The 21,705-nt window shown below is 42.6% G+C and overlaps 2 protein-coding genes across 6 annotated transcripts; both read right to left on the reverse strand.

Moving 5' to 3' along the window:
- Positions 1-148: 148 nt before the first annotated feature.
- On the reverse strand, positions 149-11,826 carry LOC100380717 (heat shock 70 kDa protein 4). 5 transcript variants are annotated; one of them, XM_014213205.2, is made up of 19 exons: positions 11,475-11,823; positions 10,802-10,859; positions 10,255-10,395; positions 9,849-9,971; positions 9,569-9,668; positions 9,305-9,438; positions 8,818-9,062; positions 8,246-8,331; positions 7,928-8,079; positions 7,540-7,646; positions 7,290-7,423; positions 6,774-6,970; positions 6,414-6,503; positions 6,028-6,183; positions 5,688-5,813; positions 5,375-5,482; positions 3,623-3,742; positions 2,683-2,844; positions 149-1,115 (listed from the first exon to the last, which is right to left on the reverse strand). In XM_014213205.2, the coding sequence occupies exons 1-19, from the start codon at positions 11,579-11,581 to the stop codon at positions 906-908; spliced, it is 2,556 nt and encodes an 851-aa protein (XP_014068680.1). In that variant the 5' UTR covers positions 11,582-11,823; the 3' UTR covers positions 149-905. The 5 variants fall into 5 exon arrangements, with proteins under 5 accessions (XP_014068680.1, XP_045580161.1, XP_014068675.1 ...); XM_045724205.1 differs by having other exon boundaries at positions 8,255-8,331; positions 11,475-11,822; XM_014213200.2 differs by having other exon boundaries at positions 6,414-6,515; positions 11,475-11,821.
- Positions 11,827-12,813: 987 nt separating this feature from the next.
- On the reverse strand, positions 12,814-16,559 carry LOC106612226 (cytochrome b-c1 complex subunit 8). The gene is made up of 3 exons (XM_014213207.2): positions 16,352-16,559; positions 14,102-14,273; positions 12,814-12,996 (listed from the first exon to the last, which is right to left on the reverse strand). The coding sequence occupies exons 2-3, from the start codon at positions 14,253-14,255 to the stop codon at positions 12,902-12,904; spliced, it is 249 nt and encodes an 82-aa protein (XP_014068682.1). The 5' UTR covers positions 14,256-14,273; positions 16,352-16,559; the 3' UTR covers positions 12,814-12,901.
- Positions 16,560-21,705: the final 5,146 nt, after the last annotated feature.

The raw sequence follows: 21,705 nt of genomic DNA on the forward strand, positions 1-21,705 counted from the left end.
AAGAAATTAGGGGGGAAAAAATACAAACGTCTCTAGATAGCCATACAGTCATAATATAGCCCAGATGGCGATATTGAGTCGTTTCAGTCAAAACCTGTGAGAATGAAACTGCATTCTTCTATAATGTTTAAATAAGGGCCTCGTGAAGTGGTTTTCAATAACTTTATTAAACTTAAATTGTGACAATGACCCGGAACAGTTATAGAGAGCACACAACAGAAATAAATACCATGATACAGCGCTCATCGTCAAACAGGCTTATTGCAGTTGGTTCTTTCAATTTTATTTCAGCAACAACAAAAAACACAAAAAAAAACAACGGACATGCTATTGGCTGCAGAAATACACCATCATCATCATCAGTACTGGGGTCAATGTGCCGAAATTACAGTACGCTGCCTGCATTGACAGGTGGAGTGAATGGCAACATCATGGCACCTATTCCCTATATAGTACACCATTTTTGATCAGGGCCATATGGGGTCTCTGGCCAATAGTAGTGCACTATATAGTGAATAGGAAGTAGTGCACTATATAGTGAATAGGATGCCATTTGAGACAAGCAAAGAGATTACACTTCACTAGTAGCTCTGGTACATCTGGGCAGCGTCTCAATCCTTCCTTTGCCTCCTTCCCTTGCTGCCTAGGTCCTTCCTGATCGCAACAGATCTGACAAGATAGATAAGACATGAGCAATGTGCTACAGTACTGTAGTTAATATATCCAGCATGCCTTTTGGTAGACCATGCAGGTAGAGTTTTGTTTTTTTGCTTTAGTTGAACTCATCTATCCAGTCCTATCAGATCTGAAAGGGGAAGGCGACAAGGAAACATGGAAGGAGACTACTCTCAGATGAAGACATAGCCCCTGGTAGAGGAGACACTGGTTGCTGCCTGTCCGTCTGCTTAGTCAAGGTCCATGTCAGGTCTAGGGTTGGTGGATTCCGTGGAGGGGGGGTTGCCTGTGCTGTCTGCGGTCCCCTTCTCAGTGCCCTCTGCTGGGGCTTTCTCCTGGCCGTTGACTGGTCCATTCTGCTCCCCTGCCTTGTCGTCCTTAGGCAGCTCCACCTTGGGCTTGGGCTTGGTCACGATGGGGTTGCAGGTGGAGTATAGCTCCTATTGAGGGGAAAGAGTGAATGTTATGAATAACTTTACAAGCATATCACGGGATCATGTGTAAGTAATGTTGAGTTGGACAAGCAGAAGGCTGGCATGCATTATTACAATAGTAGAATGATATTCATGACTAAAATGCAATATATTCACAGTACATCTTGGTTGAAAGCAATGTTCCCTCTAATCTGCGCACGTGCCCGCCCGCGCACTTCCTACAGGAATGCCGTGCAGAAGAAATACCATGCAGGGCAGAGACGCAAGAGATTGAACTTCACCGAGTTCGCACTATACATCTCAACGTGTTTTCTGTGATCTAATCAACGTTGTATCAGCCCCTTTTCAATGCAACAAACCAAAACAAATCTAACTCCGCAAGATTTAGTCTGTGATTTTGTTGTAGGCAGAGTGCAACAGAGTAGAATTCTATTGACTGGGGTAGCTCTTTCAATCACCGGAGAAAAGCGCAGAGCCGCCCGTGTGCACATCTGTTGATAGTCTTTGATATTTAGCGAGTTATTAGCCCAGTTATAGATAAGTATAGGTCAGCAGTGTGGAGTTACGGCTTCCTACAAGAGAACAAAACATGTAGGCTACATTTCAAGCTGGTCTTTGAAAAGCCAGTCAGGTAAAAAAAACGTAAGTCTTAATTAAAGGGGCAGTGTTGTATTTTGAGAAAGGCTTGAAAATGCAAATAATCCAATAGGCAGAGGGGTAGCCTATATTGTCTAATTATCTGTTATGGTAATAACAATTACTTTTATTTCGTAAAGTGTTTTTTTGCATCACACAATGCAATTTACAGTCACCTATTTGGCCCATGTTGTTACAGACCAAGTAAAAAAAAAAAGGAATTAATGTCAAGCCCTTCATGAGGTAAAAACGTTTTTTAAAAAAGTCTCATGCAATGTGGGCCTACATTGAACACCACAAATAGGCTACATCATAGAAATCAATAGCTATTTCCAAGTTAAAATGTTATGGGATTTGCTCCATTGGTTTTGTTGGCAGCCCTACATTATACTCAGATAGTAGCCAATAAGCTATTGTGGCTGTCTAAACTGTAAGGGTACAGCCTCAGTGTTCACTGTAAACGTGCGCCGGAAGTTGCACAAAATTATCACAACATTCAAGGTTTCCGCTCACAAGACCTAAAATTTGCTCAGTGACCCAATTTTTTGTTGTTGTTGAGGGAATATCGGTTGGAAGGTTGGGTAACACTTTACTAGAAGGTTCTCTACATAAGGACTTCATAACACATGAATTTTGAATTCATAAGCAGTAGTGGCAAATTGTTATTTTTGTTAGAATATCGTCAAACATCATTACAGCAGACTAACAGTTACTACTGTAGCTATTCTAACCTCGGTTTTATCCTGTATCTCTGACAGTATTAGCAGCAGAGTAGTTAGTTAGCAGTACTGTAGTCAGTAGTAGAGTAGTTCGTCAGTAGTAGAGTAGTTCGTTAGCAGTACTGTAGTTAGTGAGCAGTAAAGTAGTTAGTGAGCAGTAAAGTAGTTAGTGAGCAGTAAAGTAGTTAGTGAGCAGTAAAGTAGTTAGTGAGTCTCACCTTAGTCTTGTCCTGTATCTCTCTGACTCTAACAGCAGGCTCCACAGTCAAGCTCAGTTTACTTTGCTGGTTCATCTTGCTGTTCATCCAGATCATACCATCATTCACCATCTTATCCACCTTGTTGATATCTTCCTGGTCCAAATGGTCATACTGCTCCTCCTGGGGGATGGAAAGACAAGCCAAGAAACCGTCTAACATACCAGACACATTTGGTCACTCCTGAAATACAACAACTTCTGATATCGGCCTCCTCAAACCCCAAGATGCAGTCTTTTGTAACAGATGCAGTCTTTCGTAACAAAGTGCAATAACGTATATTACAGACATATTTGGTCGGTTCTGAAATGCAACTACTAACTGCATATACGGCTTGTGATATCTGCAAATGGTTTACAATTGCTGTGAATATTTTAATTTGCTACATTGGAATATGAAGATATCTGTAGGTAGTAACGACAGGATACGGTTGGTGAACTGAACTGCATTTTAACAGAACTAGACTCGTGTATTCTCATTGTCTTACGTCAGATAGCGCGTCGATTCCGCCTACACTGAGGGACGCGTAGGAGTGACGCCATCTGACAATGGTGTATTCTAGCATTAACGACTGTACTATACTACATTTCTACTACGAATAGTATTCCTAAGATTTCTCAGTCGTACCTGCTCCTCCTGGGGTACGCAAAGAATAAAGGCGTAATTCATTGTAGCAGTGTGTAATAATAACAATAATGTAGGTTACATCCATTTAGTAGCATAATACAATACACATTTGGTCATTTCTGAAATGCAACCATTCTCAACTTGTGATATTTGATATGGCTTAGAATGATTGTTGTAGTTCTGTGGAGCCTACTGAGCATTATGATCCAAATGTATCAGGTTACTTCTAGACCTCTGGGGCAGCGGTACCTTGGCTGTATAAGGGCAGCGGTACCTTGGTTTTATAAGCTTCAACGATCTTCATGTACATCTGGATCTGTTTCCCCATGTCATCGAAGGCTCTGGGTCTTTCCTCAGACTCCATGTACCTCTCCTGGATAGGCTGGCCCAGTTTCTGGAGACAGCAGACGACACTTATGTCAGACACATTGGCTAATCTGACCCATTTAAACTGTGTTGAACTAGACTGAGGAGGAACCTAGGTATTTTCAGAGAGCATCAGCAACACAGAAATCAAACTCATTTTTCAAAAACTTTGGTGATGCTACTTTCATCTGACTTTGTCGAAATGTAACAGAAATTTGCAGAACACACAATTGACTTGACAGAACTTTAACTCACAATGACAAAAAATAAAATACAATTTTAAGTGAGAAGTAAGCATTGGTCTGAAGCCAAAAAAGAAAGGAAAGTCACATGAGCACCACAATGCCTACTCCACCCATGCTCTATCAAGGTTTTCCAGCATACAGCTTTGACCTACTAGAGTATCTATGTTGGTCTATTGAACTTCAAACAATGTGTATGCAGGTTTCTTAGCATTCAAACCTTCTCAAACAGACGAGGTAAACTTTAGCTAGCTAATCAAAAAAATATATATATATATATATACATGCAGTGATTGTTTAACCTCAGCTTGAACACCACCACATAGCTAGTTATCTATAGTAGCCTAGTTTTGTCCTCAGCTACTTTTCATGTCTGGCAGCCTGTTGCAGGCAGCAGCTGTGTTGTTGCCGAGCAACAGAGTTAGATCGACCCAGTTCGATTGAATTCTGAGATTTCGCCTGAAAATGTTAGCATTGTCAGAAATGCTACAAAAAAAGACAGCACATCTTTGGCACTTAATGGACGGAAATATGCACGTGAGAGAGATACATTTTGTAATAAAAACTGTTGCACCAACAAACTAAGTCAATCTGACATTTTTTAAGTCAAAATGGTCACTTTATGGAAGCTATGGTCTCGTTTTAAACCAGCGTCTAGAATTTGAGCTAGGTAGGCGCAAAAAATACTTTCAAAACTCAATTGCTAACGACCCTGTTGAAAATCCGGTATGTGGTTTTCTGTAACGGCTGGCTCATGACGAGAGGCGCAGAGTGTGTTGTGAACCTCCAATCAAGTTTATTTCTCAATTTTCATCGACATTGGTGTCATATTGGCTTAGATATGGTAGGGAGATAAGCTTCAACCAATTGAATAAATTTATAAAGCCTTTTTTACATCAGCTGATTTCAGAAAGTGCTTATACAGAAACCCAACTTAAAAACCCAAACAGCAAGAAATTCAGATGTAGAAGCACGGTGTCTAGGAAAAACTCCCTAGAAAAGGTAGGAACCTAGGAAGAAACCTTGAGAAAAACCAGGCTCTGTAGGCAGTCCTCTTCTGGCTGTGCCGGGTGGAGATTATGAGAGTACATGGCCATTAAGGCCAGATTGTTCTTCAAGATGTTCAAATGTTCATAGATGACCAGCAGGGTGAAATAATAATCACAGTGGTTGTAGAGGGTGCAAAAGGTCAGCACCTCAGGAGTAAATGTCAGTTGGCTTTTCATAGCCGAGCATTCAGAGGTCAAGACAGCAACTGCTGTAGAGAGAGACAGCAGGTGCGGTAGAGCGAGAGATGAAAACAGCAACGCATACCGGCGTGACAATAATGATAAACGGAAAGCATTACCTCAGACTGGGCTTAATCAGGGTCTTGGAAACTGGCCCATAGTAACAGTGTGAAACACTGTAAGCTTTACCTTCAGCTCAGCCAGTTTGTCAATGTACTGTTGTTTAGGTTGGTCCTCTCCATCTTCATACAGCCAGTTCTCTGTGTCCTCCAGTTGTAATGACAGGATATCCCGATCCTACAACACAGTCATTAACATACAGTTAAGGACAGGGTATCCCATCCTACAACACAGTCATTAACATACAGTTAAGGACAGGGTATCCCATCCTACAACACAGTCATTAACATACAGTTAAGGACAGGGTATCCCATCCTACAACACAGTCATTAACATACAATTACAGACAGTTGGAAGTACCACAGAAAGCCACAGTACTCACAGCTTCACTGACAAATTTCTCCAGCCTGCCGTGTAGTTTGTCCCTCATGTCGTACACATACTCCTCCACGTAATTCTTAGCATCGTTTCTCTCCTTCTCCAGCTTGTCCTGCATGATCATTTTACCCTGTGGAAACAGACAAATCAACCACTTCAAGTTACCACAGAACACTCTTTAAGCACTACTCAAAACAGAGAGAAACATGAAAAAGACAAGTATATAGAAACAGCCTGATGAACACAATACAGAATTACATAACAGACAGAGATAAAGATACAGAGAGGATAGCAGTAAGGAGAAACACAACAATCCATAGATGTCAGATTTTTTTTTAAATTACCTCATTTTCTACAAAGAGGTTGAGCATGTCGATGGCCAGCTCCCACTGAGGGCTATTCTCGATGGGAAGCTCCAAGACTTTTGTCTTGACTTTGGGCTTCTTGGCCTGGGGAGGCTGGTCAGACTTCTTCTCTGTCTTACTCTCCTCTGGGGAGGTCTGGGGAGAGATGAGAGGGAAACAGCATCACTCCCGAGTGTTTTTCAGCCTGCTCCGAGATGGGTTTGTTCAGTCTGGTCAGCTGGTCGTTGGCAAGACAACACAAACTGATCTGGGACCAGGCAACTCGTTTTTGTCTAAATCTCTACAAACTGCAGTGCTCCACTACCATAAACGTCATGATCAGATGTCAAATGTGTCAGAACACAAAACAGAATATTCTATATTACCTCCATCTCCTCATTCTCCGGCAGCGTCTTCTTCTCCTCTTCCATCTCTTTCTGTCCATCTCCTTGGGCCTTTGTCTCATCCTGGTCAGTCTGCATGTTGCCCTGCAGAGAGGGCAGTTCACTTCATTACACCACATCTCTGGGCAGTGATAGGACAGACAGACTTCCAGGTAGCAGTGTCATCACAATATAGTAGTGTACCTAAGTGAAGCTCCTCTTCCTCAGGTGGTATGGTTTAATAGAGCATTTGTAGGCCTATCTTTCAATGATGTACAAAGTTAACTGTCTGTGTACTGAATACGACACTTCGGAAGAAAAACCCTATATTCAATTTGAAAGAATATGATTGTTAATAACCACCTCTTTCTCTTCCTCCTTCTCCGGTGTTGACTGCTGTTCTGTGTCCATGGGCTCCTCTCCTTCCTCGGTCTTCTGGACCTCCACCAGCGAGGCTGAGGAGACACTGAAGATGCCGTGGATGTTGACCCTCACCTTCACCTTGACTTTGGAGCTCTCCCCAGACGCCTGGGGAACCACCTTCTGGATCACAAACTGACCTATAGGAAAGGACACAGGAAATAAGGTGGTAATGGCACACAGTTGGTACATTTCACAGGAAAAACTGATGACAAACTGGCCTATACTTTATTGTCCATAGGGGGAAACTTGCATTACAGACACATGGCAAAAACGGTTATACATTTATTTTTACAAAATCAATTGGCAAGTCAATGATAAGTTTCATATTGCAAACTGTAGTCCACAAGCCTTTTTGAAAAGATACTGCTGCTAGGATGCATGACTGTCTATGTTTCTATAGAAGATACTGTTGGCAGACAGAAATGGTTCATTGTGGAGTCAACGCCGTGTACATACCTATGGTGGGATCGGGGTACGGCAGCTCTTTGGGGGTGTTGTAGTAGGCTTCCAGAGAGAAAGGCTCCCTCCGGTAGAAAGTCAACACTTTGGAGAAGGGTGCAGCATGGTTCTTTGGGAATACCTCGCAATCGCTACAATGAATAACACGCATAACAATCTAGTTAGCACTAAAATAATGAAGCTATCACACAAAAATCTATCTATAAATCAAGGTGATAATAAACTAAACGTATGCATTGTAGTTTACCTCAAGCCTTCCTCTGCAGCAGAGTTCCATTTCAGAGAGATTGGGTAAGCAACTGCGTCTGTGATGGAGAACTCACGCACTTTGAATGCAGGGGACAGGATTGCACACTGAGGAGGCAGACAGGGGATATTCTTAGCAGGGAGGCAAATCCTAATTCCATTACCTTATCACCAGAAATCAACAATGAATTAGGTCCTACTGGTAAGAATCACATCTACAGACGTTGGAATCATGAACATTACTACTCCAATATTGACATATAATAGTAAAAGAAGCGTTTGGACGCTAACTTTAGTTCTCTTATCTAATTTGCTGTGCAAGCAAATCCTGGATGTCCAAAGGGTATTTTAAGGTCAGGAGGGGGGGAAACAGAGAGAGATCATCAGACCTGCAGGGCACATCCTCTGGCCACTGCCTCATCAGCATTCAGGGTGGTGCTCAGCTCCTTCCCAAAGAATTTGCTGATCCTCTCTTTGACAGACGGGATACGGGAGGCCCCGCCCACTATTTCCACCGCATAGATGTCCTCCTTCTTAAGCTCTGATTTGGACAGGAACCGGAAAGGAAGGCACCAATTAGACCTGACAATCACTGACATAACTCAATGCTATGAAGACAATACTCAATGCCTACACTGATAATGCTCAATGTTATATACAAAGATAAATTCTGTACTAAGATTCAAGCAAGCTATATGCAAACCTACGATACTCACTGGCTTGCTCCATCAGGTTGTGCAGTGGTGCCTCCACTCTGGCCAGAACGTCAGCACACATCTCCTCAAATTGACCCCTAGAGAAAATTCAGATGCAGACGTAGGACCTTAATTTGATCACCATGTTGTTGCAGGAAACTTGTTTATAGTGCATTCAAGGTTTTCAAAAAGGCTCCTAAAAAGTTTGTAATATCCACTTAAAAATGTCAGACTTGATTTTCCCTAACTAAAAATATATGAACCCCGACAAAAAATATCCATTAATTATAATGTTGTTGCAAGATTATTTTTCTGCTGTAAGAAACTGGTCAAATTAAATCCTACATATGTATGCATCATCAATATGCACATTTTTGTGATAAAGCCATTAGATTTCAAGGCCCACAATGCGTTCTAAGGTGTCACTAAACTTACAATATAACTGTCATTAAGTAATTGCATCAAAGACAAAAATAATGACTCAAATCTAGTACTGTAGATCATGTAAGACTTACCTGTTGAACACGTCAAGGAGGTGCTCAATTGAGATTACAACAATTTCATAGACTCACAAAACACTATACCTGTTGAGTTTTCCAGACACATCAATGTCGTTCATAAAGCACTCGATGTTGAGGGGCAGGTCTGAGGAGTTAGCGCTCATCAGTTTCTTGAGTTTCTCACACTCCTGGTAGAGCCTGACGAGAGCCCTGGGCTTGGTCTTCACGTCCAGCTTGTACTTCTTCCCAAACTCCTCACAGAAGTGTCTCACCAGCATCTCGTCAAAGTCCTTCCCGCCCAGCTCCGGGTCGCAGGCCGTCGCAAGGATCTGAGGGAGAAAGAAAATGGTATTAAAAAAATATGAATATGAGCAAAAATGAATGAGGGCCGGGAGTTTTTCCTGAGCCCATGTGACCTGACCAGAACAACTCTGGGCCCTATAGCACTTGTTTTGTTTAATAGCCAAGAGGTTATTGAAGTTGTCTGTAACTCCTTTGTGGACATTTCAGTAAAAACGGTTATTTTGTTGAATTAGCATGACCCCCATAGCCTCCTGATTAAGACACCCACCTTCAGCTTGCCTTTGTTGAAGGCACAGACAGAGGTCTGGTATCCAGAGTGTCCAATGTCTACAAACACCACAATCCTGGGCTTTTCCTCTGGAGCAGGGAGGTCCTGCTTGTAGATCCCATACGCCAACGCCACTGGAAGGAAGACACGTATAATCATGATTTATTATGAAACAGCAAATCGCCTTAATATCAAATAATAAGGTGTGGGTGAGTTAAATAGCTAAAGTAACTCTGTTAGGGGTTAACACAGCTCTCTCTATACCTGCAGTTGTCTCATTCATGAGCCTCAGGCAGTTGAGTCCAGCGATCTGCGCTGCGTCCACCACTGATCTCCTCTCGGCGTCCGTGTAGTAGCAGGGGACCTGGGGAGGATGATACACTGTCATTAGCCAGCAGGCCTAGAAACTCAATTCCAAAATCTTTTTCATATCTGGTCTTTAGTCTAACTGTCCAAACTCAGTTTTACATATGACCAAATTCCTGGTCCTTCTAGTAAAGTGTAGCGCCCAGTGCATACTAGCACACAGCAGATTGATACTCACAGAGACAACGCAGTCAGCCACGGGTTTCTTCAGTGCATGCTCAGCTGTCTCTTTCATCTTGGTCAGAAGCATAGCAGTGACCTGCTCAATGCTGAACACCTTCTCCTCCTCCATGTACATCACCTAAAGGACACACAGACACCAGTTGTCATTGTAAATGATTGCTTGATTTTAGGGTTTACACAGGTAGAGTATAATACAGAATAAACACATGAAAGTATTTTCCAGCAAAGACAGATGGATAGACAACCAATATAAATAAATAAATAAATATATATATTACAGATTAGACAAGGATGATGAGTAATCTAACAGTCACTTATAGTGACCCATCTCTCCATCAGGCCTATTCATATATTTCCCACCCTTTCAGCCAGATCTAATCTTTACTGTTATCTCTCTTTACCTTGATGCCAGTGGTGCCCGAAGGCATCTGTGCCAGGTCGTAAACCAGGCTGGATTTCAAACTCTGGATATACGGATCAGAAAACGCCCGGCCATGAAATCTCTTGAACCCTTGGACTGTGTTCTTGCAGTTTGTGACGACCTGATATGAGATTAGCAGGGAAAGAACATGATGCATTATGCTAAATAAATAATTATCTCACACTAAAAAAGTAATTTAATGATTTGCAACCTAATTGGGAAGAAGCAATTATAAATTATGGAATAGTTGAAAACGCTTATCAAATACTTTAGATATAAAAATTTAAAAAAAAGGCCAAAATTGACCCCATGGTTTTATTTAGAGTCCTTTGAGGGTATGAATGCATAAATAGCTTCTCTTCTGTTTTTAATAGTTCCATCTGGTCATTAAATATTGGGCTGGATATGAAATCCCTATTTCTATGCATAAGCACAAAACCATAGAACTTGCTAGAAGAGTCATACCCTCAATGTGTCACTAGTCAAATAAATTAATCAAGTAGAGGTCGCCCTCTATCAAAACATACCTGGCTTTTTGCAGCTGCACCAATAGATCGATTCCGTGGTCCAAACGACACGCATGCTCTGAAAGAATGACAGCGGAATAAACATAAGTAAAATGCTTGTCTGTTTTCACAGGGCTCGCCTTAAGATAACAGCGCTAGCTAGGATAACACAGTAGCATTAAATAGCCGATCTAAATGTATTTTATTAGCTGGCTAATAATACAAGTCAGAATACACATGATTTCTATGAACAAGTCCACTGATGTCGAGAGATTGCAGGCCTCCTCCAAGTAGCATTCATGCGCTCATTCATACTTTATAGAAAAATTAACCCCTTGAAATAGGGGACAACAATTAACCCCCATTGTCTTCGAAAACACTCAAGATGTTAGGAATAAAAATTAAGGCTTCAAAAGTCAAATGACGTAACGTTTAATTAGTAAAATAGCTAACAGAGCACAACGATTGCTAGTTTTTAACAAGTCATTGGGGGTGATCGGTGTAGCTAGCAACGTGCTGTTGTAACCCTTGATGTTAACTAGCGAGGCTAATGTTAGCGCTTCTCCCCGTCTGTCAAGGCCACAAAATGTGTTCTCATCCCTCTTAGTTTCTCAATCACTTTAGAAGCAAACCGGTTGAAAATTACAATTCACAACAAGCAGGATAACTCACACAAATATAAAATGTCACTTACGGTGTACACCGATCGCTGTATTCATTGGCTACAGTTTCTATTCCTCCGGCTCGGGCTACCGCAACATAGCAGTTCAGGAAGCCGACGTCGAATCCTACCACAGACATCTTCGCGAAATGTTACTCAACAAAACAGATAATACTATGGAAAAGCACAATGTAGTCTTACAGTTAACTCCTAAATATGACAGACCAGAGCGCAAACTGAATGTATCAATGTACGTTCTGGTTTAATTCATTATCCCCACCCTAGTTCCATGAAGATGCAACTGCGTGCGCTACTCGCCGGCAAATCGTTGATGCCTTCGAACAAGCTCACCTCAACATGGAGTTCAGTGTGAAAGTCCCATGAGCATGATGACATATGTCTCGAAAACCAGACCCACAGGCGGACAATTAGACAATTATGGGAGGCAACGCGGATGTCTAGAGAGACTGGAACAGGAAGAGCATGTTCATGCTATCTGGATTCATTCTATGGACCGTTCTGGATCATATGTGACACATTTTTCCAATGTACAAAATGTATTGAATTAAAATATTTTTTTATAATAAATGTTATGGTAAATTTAACTCAAGAAATACTCAAAATATTCATCCTCGTGAGGGTTCTTAAAAATGTATTTATTTTTTAACTAGGCAGTTAACAGAACATTCTTATTGACAATGACGGCTTACCGGGGAACAGTGCCTTGTTTAGGGGCAGAACGACAGATTTTTACCTCGTCAGCTTGGGGATTCGATCCAGCAACCTTTCGGTCACTGGCCCAACGCTCTAACGTAGGCTACCTGCTGTCTAGAACTACAATGGCATTAAACTTGTGTTTCTTCCTTGATATTAATGGTCTTGTAACAGTTTTGCTTTCCGTCCTTTTCCTCGCCCCTACCTGGGCTCGAACCAGGGACCCACACATCAACAACTGCCTCCCACGAAGCATCGTTCCACAAAAGCCGCGGCCCTTGCAGAGCAAGGGGAACAACTACTTCACGGTCTCAGAGCGAGTGCCGTCACCGATTGAAACGCTATTAGCCGCACCCCGCTAACTAACTAGCCATTTCACATCGGTTACACTCTTAGACTTTATGTAAATGTACCCTGATATTGACCACACCACTGCTTGTGACAGTATACTTCAGTATTTTATATAGACATGTTAGCCATGTTGAGCAGTAGCCTCATTGCTGTGTAATATTGTGATATTTCTTTAACTTTACACTGTGTGACAAATGACTGGTCATTCATTTACACCTCTTCGTAGTGACCTATCTGGCAAAAAGACAGCAAACCATTCATCCTAGATATTCAGGTGAGGTGGTATCAAACAGGAAAAAAATAACACTTTTCTGATAAATATTATCTTTATTGATGAAACATACAGTGAAGGTTTAAACGGGGGAAAAAAACAGAAAGTTGCAAGATGGAAGGTTTCACTTTTCATTCTCGTAGTCAGCAGCAACCTTCCTCTTTCCTTCTGAGTGGACATGGTTGCCCCAGGTGTATGTCAGGTACATGCAGATCATAGCTGGAAAAGAAGAACAGGAGAAGACCGGTTAGCGACTGAAAACAGGGATGTGGCTTGGGAGGCATACACTGAAAGATACAAGAAGCAATGCATGTTTAGTTAGGCCATTTAAACATCCCAAGAGTCAGGGATTTTAGACATGGGCAGAGCACCACTCTCATAGACTAAGTCGCAATCGACATGGCTTTCGGAAGCATAACAGTCTAGAAGCTCCTACACAGCTATCCAACTACAGCGAACTGACTACACATTGGGAAGATTCTTTCAGTCGACTACCTGCTAGCAGCATCTGAAGGGTCTGAAGCTATATCCATTAAATCAGTAGAATGGTTCCGATTGGAGAGCGGCGCAGTGATCTAAGGATTTACTACAGACACTGGTTCGATCCAGGGCTGTATCACAACCGGTCGTGATCGGGAGTCCCATAGGGCGGCGTACAATTGGTCCAGCATCGTCCAGATTAGAGGGTTTGGCCGGGGTAGGCCTTAATTGTAAATAACTTGTTCTTAACTGACTTGCCAAATTAAATATATAAAATAAAAAATCACTTAACAAGAAAGTATTAAATCCAGTTTAGATACCTACCCCCTGACCAAATCAAAACCTAATATGAATGTTTATGTTTTGTTCTGGTTTTGCAGGCACGTTTCCTCTACTTCCTGTCTGAGGCAGCATGTTGCCCATATTGTGAGGCTGATTAAGACAAACAGGTGTGAAACAGACCGTTGTGCGGGAAAAGTGAGAATAGGACATGGAATCAATATTTCGATTTGGGGAGGGAGTAACATCTAAACTGAATTTAATAGTTTCTTGTTCACTGCTCGGCGACGCAAACGGTGATTCTCCAACCTGAACCATTCTACCAATTATGGATATAGCTTCAGACGCTGCTAGCAGGTAGTCATTGGACCATGGCTTATCTCGCACGCTGTCACTATGGAATGCCCCTAGACCTCATCTTATGAAATAGTTAAATCAGTGGTCCAATTTGGGCAAATGAGGCCATATAATTGACTCCAGAATTTGGATGGAGATGTTTGATAACATGGGAATATCCTGCCTGGTTCTACCCAGAAAGCAACGTCTAAACTCCGGGAGTACTTACGTGGAGCAACTTTGAAGACGGACGATGTGAATCGTCTCCAGACATTGGGGATTCCTTTAGAGAAGTAGTTGGGGAAAGCCCTCTGCTCGAAGGGGGACAGACTGTAGGTGATCACATGCCTGATCTTGGCCAAATCTCCAAAGTGGCGACCCATGGTGTCTAGAGCGACGATCTGAAATCACCAGGAAAGAGTATCGATGAGGAAAAAGGTGCAGTAGTTTAGATTGTGCAACGCAGTCGTCACACAACTAGCATTAATGACATTGCTTTAATGTGCATCTTGCCTGACGACAAACTGAATTCCTCAGCTGCTCTATGTTCAGCACATACTTCAGTCTGAGACTGCCATTGTTTGTGTTGGTGGTCAAAATGAGGAGTTTTACAAGACAAAGTCATAAGCATTTGTACCAATCAGAGTATCAAAGCCAACTATTAATTTTCTAAACGTGGCTTCACCCACAGGTGCTCTGGCTCTGGCCCAATCCATCGGTTTTGGGGACCAATCAGAACGGTTAGAATGCATTTACATTCTAGAAAGCATCAGGGAGGTACTCAGATCCAGACTCATTGCGGAGAAGAACTTCCATGGGCGTGGCGTAGCGTTTAGCCCGGAGCAAGGAGTTTTGGTAGCCATGCAAATGTGCATCTCCTCTTCTTAAGAAGTGGCAAACATGACAGTCAGCCAGTCTTCCACAACAGTAGTCAGAATATATTATTCTGACCCATGCTTGCTTAGAGCTGCACTGGGGTCAGACAGGCTTCCTGTTTAGATGAAGCATTTCACTACACTCGCATTAACATCTGCTAACCATGTGTATGTGACCAATAACATGTGATTAACACAGCGGAGCCGGCGCGAGATATGGCTCAAAATATACATCAATCCAGACCCCGTCCAACCTCAGTTTCTGGAAAACTGCCCTTTTCATCCTCATGCGAGGTAGCAGAAGCCACAGCAGCCATTTTGTAATGGCAGTGTCAACAAAGGAGCCAATCAGCTCCTTTGTTGTTCAATGTGAATTGCCATTCTGTAACGTCTGCTGTAGCTACTGCTAGCTAGCATGAGGACGAGAACAGCAGTCGTTCAATCCTCTGTAACAATTGGGATTATGGGACAATTCTGAGTACAATGCAATTTCTCATCCCTGGATTGAGGTACACTACATGACCACAAGTATGTGGACACCTGCTTGTCAAACATCTCATTCCAAAATCATGGGCATTAATATGGAGTTGGTCCCCCCTTTGCTGCTATAACAGCCTCCACTCTTCTGGGAAGGCTTTCCACTAGATGTTGGAACATCGCTGCAGGGACTTGCATTCAGCCACAAGTACTAGTGAGGTCGGGCACTGATGTTGGGCGATTAGGCCTGGCTCGAAGTCGACATTCCAATTCATCCCAAAGGTGTTTGATGGGGTTGAGCACTCAACGATCCTCTTCTGTGAGTTTGTGTGGACTATCACTTTGCGGCTGAGCCATTGTTGCTCCTAGACGTTTCCACTTCACAATACCACCACATATAGTTGACCGGGGCAGCTCTAGCAGGGCAGAAATTTGACAGACTGACTTGTTGGAAAGGTGGCATCCTATGACGGTGCCACGTTGAAAGTCACTGAGCTCTTCAGTAAGGCCATTCTACTGCCAATGTTGGCCTATGGAGATTGCATGGTGGTGCGTTCGATTTTATACACCGGTCAGCAACGGGTGTGACTGAAATAGCCAAATCCACTAATTTGAAGGGGTGTCCACAAACTATGTACAAAAGTGTCTGAGCCATATCTAGTGCCGGCTCAACAGCGTCTTAATCTATACAGGAAGTCTGTCCGATCCCAGTAAAAATTCAATGTCAATAGACTGGAAAATAAATGTTTCAACTTGATACCTTTATTTCCAAACGCGTTAGCCAAGTAAGTTATCAACACCAAACATTCGATGACATCTGTCACTTAGTCACCGATTGATATTAGGACAGGTAAACTCGTGTCTGAGAGATAATATAAAATATGAAAACGGTCAAATTTAGCTAGACTGAAAAGGAGATTTGTACAAGAGTGAGGGCAGGCAGCTAGCCAGCACAAGTAGCTAACTTGAAGACCTTGCTTGACATTCACGCCACGATTTAGAAGGTGTGTAATGGCACAAGACTACAGTTTCTTAAAATCCCAAGAACATACACTGATATGACACTTACACAAGTGATTAACATTGTGAAGTGAATCACAAAATCTTGAACTTTCAGTATCTCTTACCGTAATGCTTCTCAAGACGCGGATGAATTGCTGTTGGTGTGGTCTCGGTCCTAGATCGCTGAGCTATAATAAGAAGCTCTGGATTGGTTCAATGTCGAGCAGAAGTTGCTTTACGTAACTTCCGTTCTTTTTCTTCTTCTATGATATATTGGTGGTACACAAACAAACGTTAAAGGTGCATGCCGCCTCCTACTGTGCTGGAGTGTGTGGTCAATCACGGTTTACAACATGCTGGCCCCCCTACCTCTGAGGAAGCACAGTTCCCGCTCAGCCCAGTCAAAACTGTTCGCTGCTCTGGCACCCCAATGGTGGACCAAGCTCCCTCACGACGCCAGGACAGCGGAGTCAATCACCACCTTCCGGAGACACCTGAAACCCCACCTCTTTAAGGAATACCTAGGATAGGATAAAGTAATCCTTCTAACCCCCCCCCTTAAAAGATTTAGATGCACTATTGTAAAGTGGTTGTTCCACTGGATATCATAAGGTGAATGCACCATTTTGTAAGTCGCTCTGGATAAGAGCGTCTGCTAAATGACTTAAATGTAATGTAAATGTAATGTCTAAATCCTCCTACCTAACTCATTACTTCTGAGAAAATCAAAAAAGAGCCCTACTAACTTCTAATAGAGCCTTCCCCATCCCCCAAATCCCGTCCAAACCCCCCAACCCCGTCCAACCTCAATGACCCTACACTACAATCTATCCCTCTCTTCAACATGCTTACAACAATATAACAACACATGCTCCAACGTTTCATCGACCATACACTCTAGACACAAACCATTCACATGCTTGCCAACTAGATGCAATGACGAGTTCAATGTTTGCTGTCTGCGATACTTCCTACCTTCAAACAGTATGTTAAAGTTCTAACTAGTATGGACAAGACCATTGGCCTTCTCTTCACCAATATGAATGATGCGTACTGCTCGACTGCTCTGCCTCCGCTAGGACAGTCTGACCACAACCTCATCCAGCTGCTACCAGAATACAGCCCACTGGTCCAGAGGCAACGCGTCACTCAGACAGTGATTCACGAATGGACACTCGAAGCTGGAGAGGCACTGCAGAGTTGCTTTGAAGGTACAGCTTGGAATCTATTTATAGGCGATTGGGAGGAGGATCTGAATGTATTTCTGAATGTATAACAGATTATTTTAACTTCTGTACTGACAATGTGGTGCCAAGCAAAACGGTGAAATGCAAATAATAAGCCATGGGTCACAAAATAAATCAAGGAGGCACTGAACAGGAAGAAGAAGTCTTTTGAAACTGTGAATAGGGATGAGTTGAGAGTGGTACAGAAGGAGATTTAAAGGGCTGATCAGGAAAGGCAAACATGAATACAAACTGAAGCTATAACTCAAGCTGCAAATGAATAACATGAAGGATGTCTGGGATGGTATGAAGAAGATAACAGGCTACAGCACCAGGTGACACCTAGCCCAGGAAGAGTAACTGCTGCAAATACAAAATACAAAACCACAGAGTGATGAAGAAAGGGACGGAGCCACAGAGTTTAACCATTTAAAAAAAAACAGATTCGATAAGTATGATTTCTCAGCAGAGCATCAGCAGATAGAGGAGGTGCTGGACTCTGATCTGGGAAGCACTGAGCCCATGAGCATCTCAGAGGAACAAGTAGTGAAGCAGCTGAAGAAGCTCAGTCACAGTAAGTCAGCCTGATGTGGTTAAAGCCAGAGTACTCGAGGTATGTGCTAATCAACTGGCTGTCATACTGCAGTATATTTTTAACCTGTCCCTAATACTATCAGATATTTATATTAAATGGAAAACATCCTGCATAGTGTCCATCTCAAAGAAAGCAGGAGGGACTGCAATGGCTTTGACCTCACAAGTCATGAAAACCTCTGAGCGGGTTTCAATACCCTTATTAAGAGTTGAGGTGGCAGCCTCTCTGGATCTTTTGCAATTTGCCTACCGCCCAAAAAGTGGTGTTGACGATGCTCTGCTCTACTTCCTCCACAGAGGATATGAGCACCAGGAGTGGCACGGTTGTGTGGTGAGTACAATGTTCTTCGACTTCTCCAGTGCTTTCATTGCCATACAACCCCACCTGCTGGCCCGGAAAGCTCAAGGACATTCACGTAAATCCACACACTATCAAATGGATTGTGAACTACCTGACCAATAGACTACAGTTGGTAAGACTGAACCAGGCGGTATCAGATCGGATTTGTACGAACACAGGAGCACCGCACGGGACGGTACTGTCACCTTTTCTGTTTAACCTTTACACAAATTACTTCATACACAACAATGAACTGAGCCACTTACAGAAATTCTCTGATGACTCTGGTATAGTCTGCTGTGTGATGAGAGAAGACTCTCGAATAATCAGCTGTGTGATTAGGAGACTCTGCTATAGTCAGCTGTGTGATGAGGAGACTCTGCTATAGTCAGCTGTGTGATGAGGAGACTCTGCTATAGTCAGCTGTGTGATGAGAGGAGACTCTGCTATAGTCAGCTGTGTGATGAGGAGACTCTGCTATAGTCAGCTGTGTGATGAGGAGACTCTGCTATAGTCAGCTGTGTGATGAGGAGACTCTGCTAGTCAGCTGTGTGATGAGGAGACTCTGCTATAGTCAGCTGTGTGATGAGAGGAGACTCTGCTATAGTCAGCTGTGTGATGAGGAGACTCTGCTATAGTCAGCTGTGTGATGAGAGGAGACTCTGCTATAGTCAGCTGTGTGATGAGAGGAGACTCTGCTATAGTCAGCTGTGTGATGAGGAGACTCTGCTATAGTCAGCTGTGTGATGAGGAGACTCTGCTATAGTCAGCTGTGTGATGAGGAGACTCTGCTATAGTCAGCTGTGTGATGAGAGGAGACTGCTATAGTCAGCTGTGTGATGAGAGGAGACTCTGCTATAGTCAGCTGTGTGATGAGGAGACTCTGCTATAGTCAGCTGTGTGATGAGAGGAGACTCTGCTATAGTCAGCTGTGTGATGAGGAGACTCTGCTATAATCAGCTGTGTGATGATAGATAACGACACTCATCACAGGGGTATAACAGAGTCCTTTATGAAATGGTGTGAGGCCACACAATTCTCTCAGTTTCTACAACAACAAAAAAATCCAGACTGTACTTTTTAAGGAAGCTTAGATATTTGAATGCTTTGTATGTTCAATAGCAGTGTTGTGGTGAGTGTAGTGACATATGTAATTGTGTGCTGGAAAGGGAATTTAGCCTAGGAAGACTCTAACAAGCTGGACCAAATCATCAATAAAACCAGTGCTACAATTGGCTGCAGCCTGGAATCAATGCAGGACATGTCCATAAAAAGGCTGCAAGTAAAAACACACATGATCATGGACAATGACACACACCCAGTCCACAGCAGTCCAATGACACACAGGAGCAGGTTTGTCCTATTCCACAGAGTTTTAGATGGTCATTTTTACCCACAGATATGAGACTTTTTAATAAGTGTAATGGATTAACTGTTTTATGAGGTCTTTCTATTGTAAAAATGTTGTTGCTTGTTTTCTCCAGAGTAGGATAGAAAATAGCACTTGAATCAGACTATTCTTATAGGGATACTAAGGTTGGTGCATGTGCCTTTGTCTTAATGTGTTTTTATTTTATTTTTTTATCACGTGTTTGTCCTTGTTGCGTGTTCTGTCATTGTAAGTCATTGATGATGCATGCTGTGATAAAATAATTTCCCAAGTTGGGATTAATAAAGTAATACTCTACTCAATGTACAATGTCCTAAACACAACCAAGCAAACACCACCTCTTCCTTCCTAATCTGACCTTTGAATCTTGGTCAGGCAACCTTTCTTAGGAGGGCATATAAATGCCAGCCCTTGGGCTCAGAGTCCCATCTCTTCTGCCACACATCTATCAAAATGGCTCTGATCTTACATCTGACCTCACCTCTACCCAGTAGAACATTAATATCAATTATATCTAGTTTCAAAGCTCTTTTGGCTAACTGGTCTTCAATTTCAATCCCTTCCAGACCTGAATGTGCTGGGACCCAGCAGAACCTCACTACTACACCCAGGTCTCTCAATTCTCCATGATAACATGAATACCTCCAATAGTAGGTCACTCCTATTAGATTGACCAGATGATAAACTATTCAATACGGAGAGAGAATCTGAGCTCACTATAAATCTATCAGGTTGTATGTTCTCCACCAACTGGAGGGCTAACTTTTGTTCTCTTCTTCTACACGTGTGATATATCTGCAAATTGAGATTCTGCTGCCACCATTGCCAGTGGCTCATTCCGTGGAATGAATCATCCCACACTTTTTTTTTAATCAATTTTTTTTAACCTTTATATAACTAGGCAAGTCAGTTAAGAACACATTCTCATTTACAATGACGGCCTACCCCGGCCAAACCTGGACGACGCTGGGCCAATTGTGCGCCGCCCTGTGGGACTCCCAATCACGGCCGGTTGTGATAGTCTCGAATCGAACCAGGGTCTGTAATGATGCCTCTAGCGCTGAGATGCAGTGCCTTAGACCCCTGTGCCACTCGGGAGCCCTACAGACGCCCTGCACTGGGGGATCATGCACCCCCAAAACCTGAGGGGGGCACAAAGTACGTGAGGATGATTTGAAGGGGGTGGTCCGGAGTGGGTCTAGGCCCCCCTTCCAAAATTGGAGAAGTTTTCAAACCCCTGAAACAGCTTTTTCATTCAGTCTCGAGCCATGATCATTATGCTTAATTTATGTAATTATGCTTCATTCCTGACTGGGATCATAGGGGCACAAACAACTAAGTATGCTTCTCTGCAAAAATCTGGGTAAAAGATTGAAAGAAATGGGAGTCTTATTCAGTACATTTAGTTATAATTTGCTTTTCTAAAGTCTCAACCTTGCCAGCAGGCATGCCAGCTAAGATAGTTAGAAAAGATAGCAATTCTAACTTGATTGACAACCTGAAATGGCTTCTTGGTAGCTACCTGAGGTTGAGAACCAATCTGGTCTAGCTAAAAAAAAAAAAAAAAAAAAATAAAAAATAAAATAGATTTTAAAACAGGACCAATTTGAGGGGGCATGTGCCCCTATGATCCCACACAAAGCAGAAAACTAAGCTGATAAACCTTTGCCAAGCAGTATGTAAACTATCCATCTAGTACAGGAGTCCATTCAGACATGATTGCAGACACACACAAACTTTAAAGGGAAAGGGGGATACCTAGTCAGTTGTACAACTGAATGCATTCAATTGAACTGCGTCTTCTGCATTTAACCCAACCCCTCTGAATCAGAGGTGCGGAGGGCTACCTTAAATCGACATCCATGTCTTCGACGCCCGAGGAACAGCAGCTAGTGTGTCTCAGCAACAGTCAAATGTGTTTGTAAGTCA

The sequence above is a fragment of the Salmo salar genome, chromosome ssa09 (assembly GCF_905237065.1).
Source record: "Salmo salar chromosome ssa09, Ssal_v3.1, whole genome shotgun sequence".
Classification (NCBI taxonomy): domain Eukaryota; kingdom Metazoa; phylum Chordata; class Actinopteri; order Salmoniformes; family Salmonidae; genus Salmo; species Salmo salar.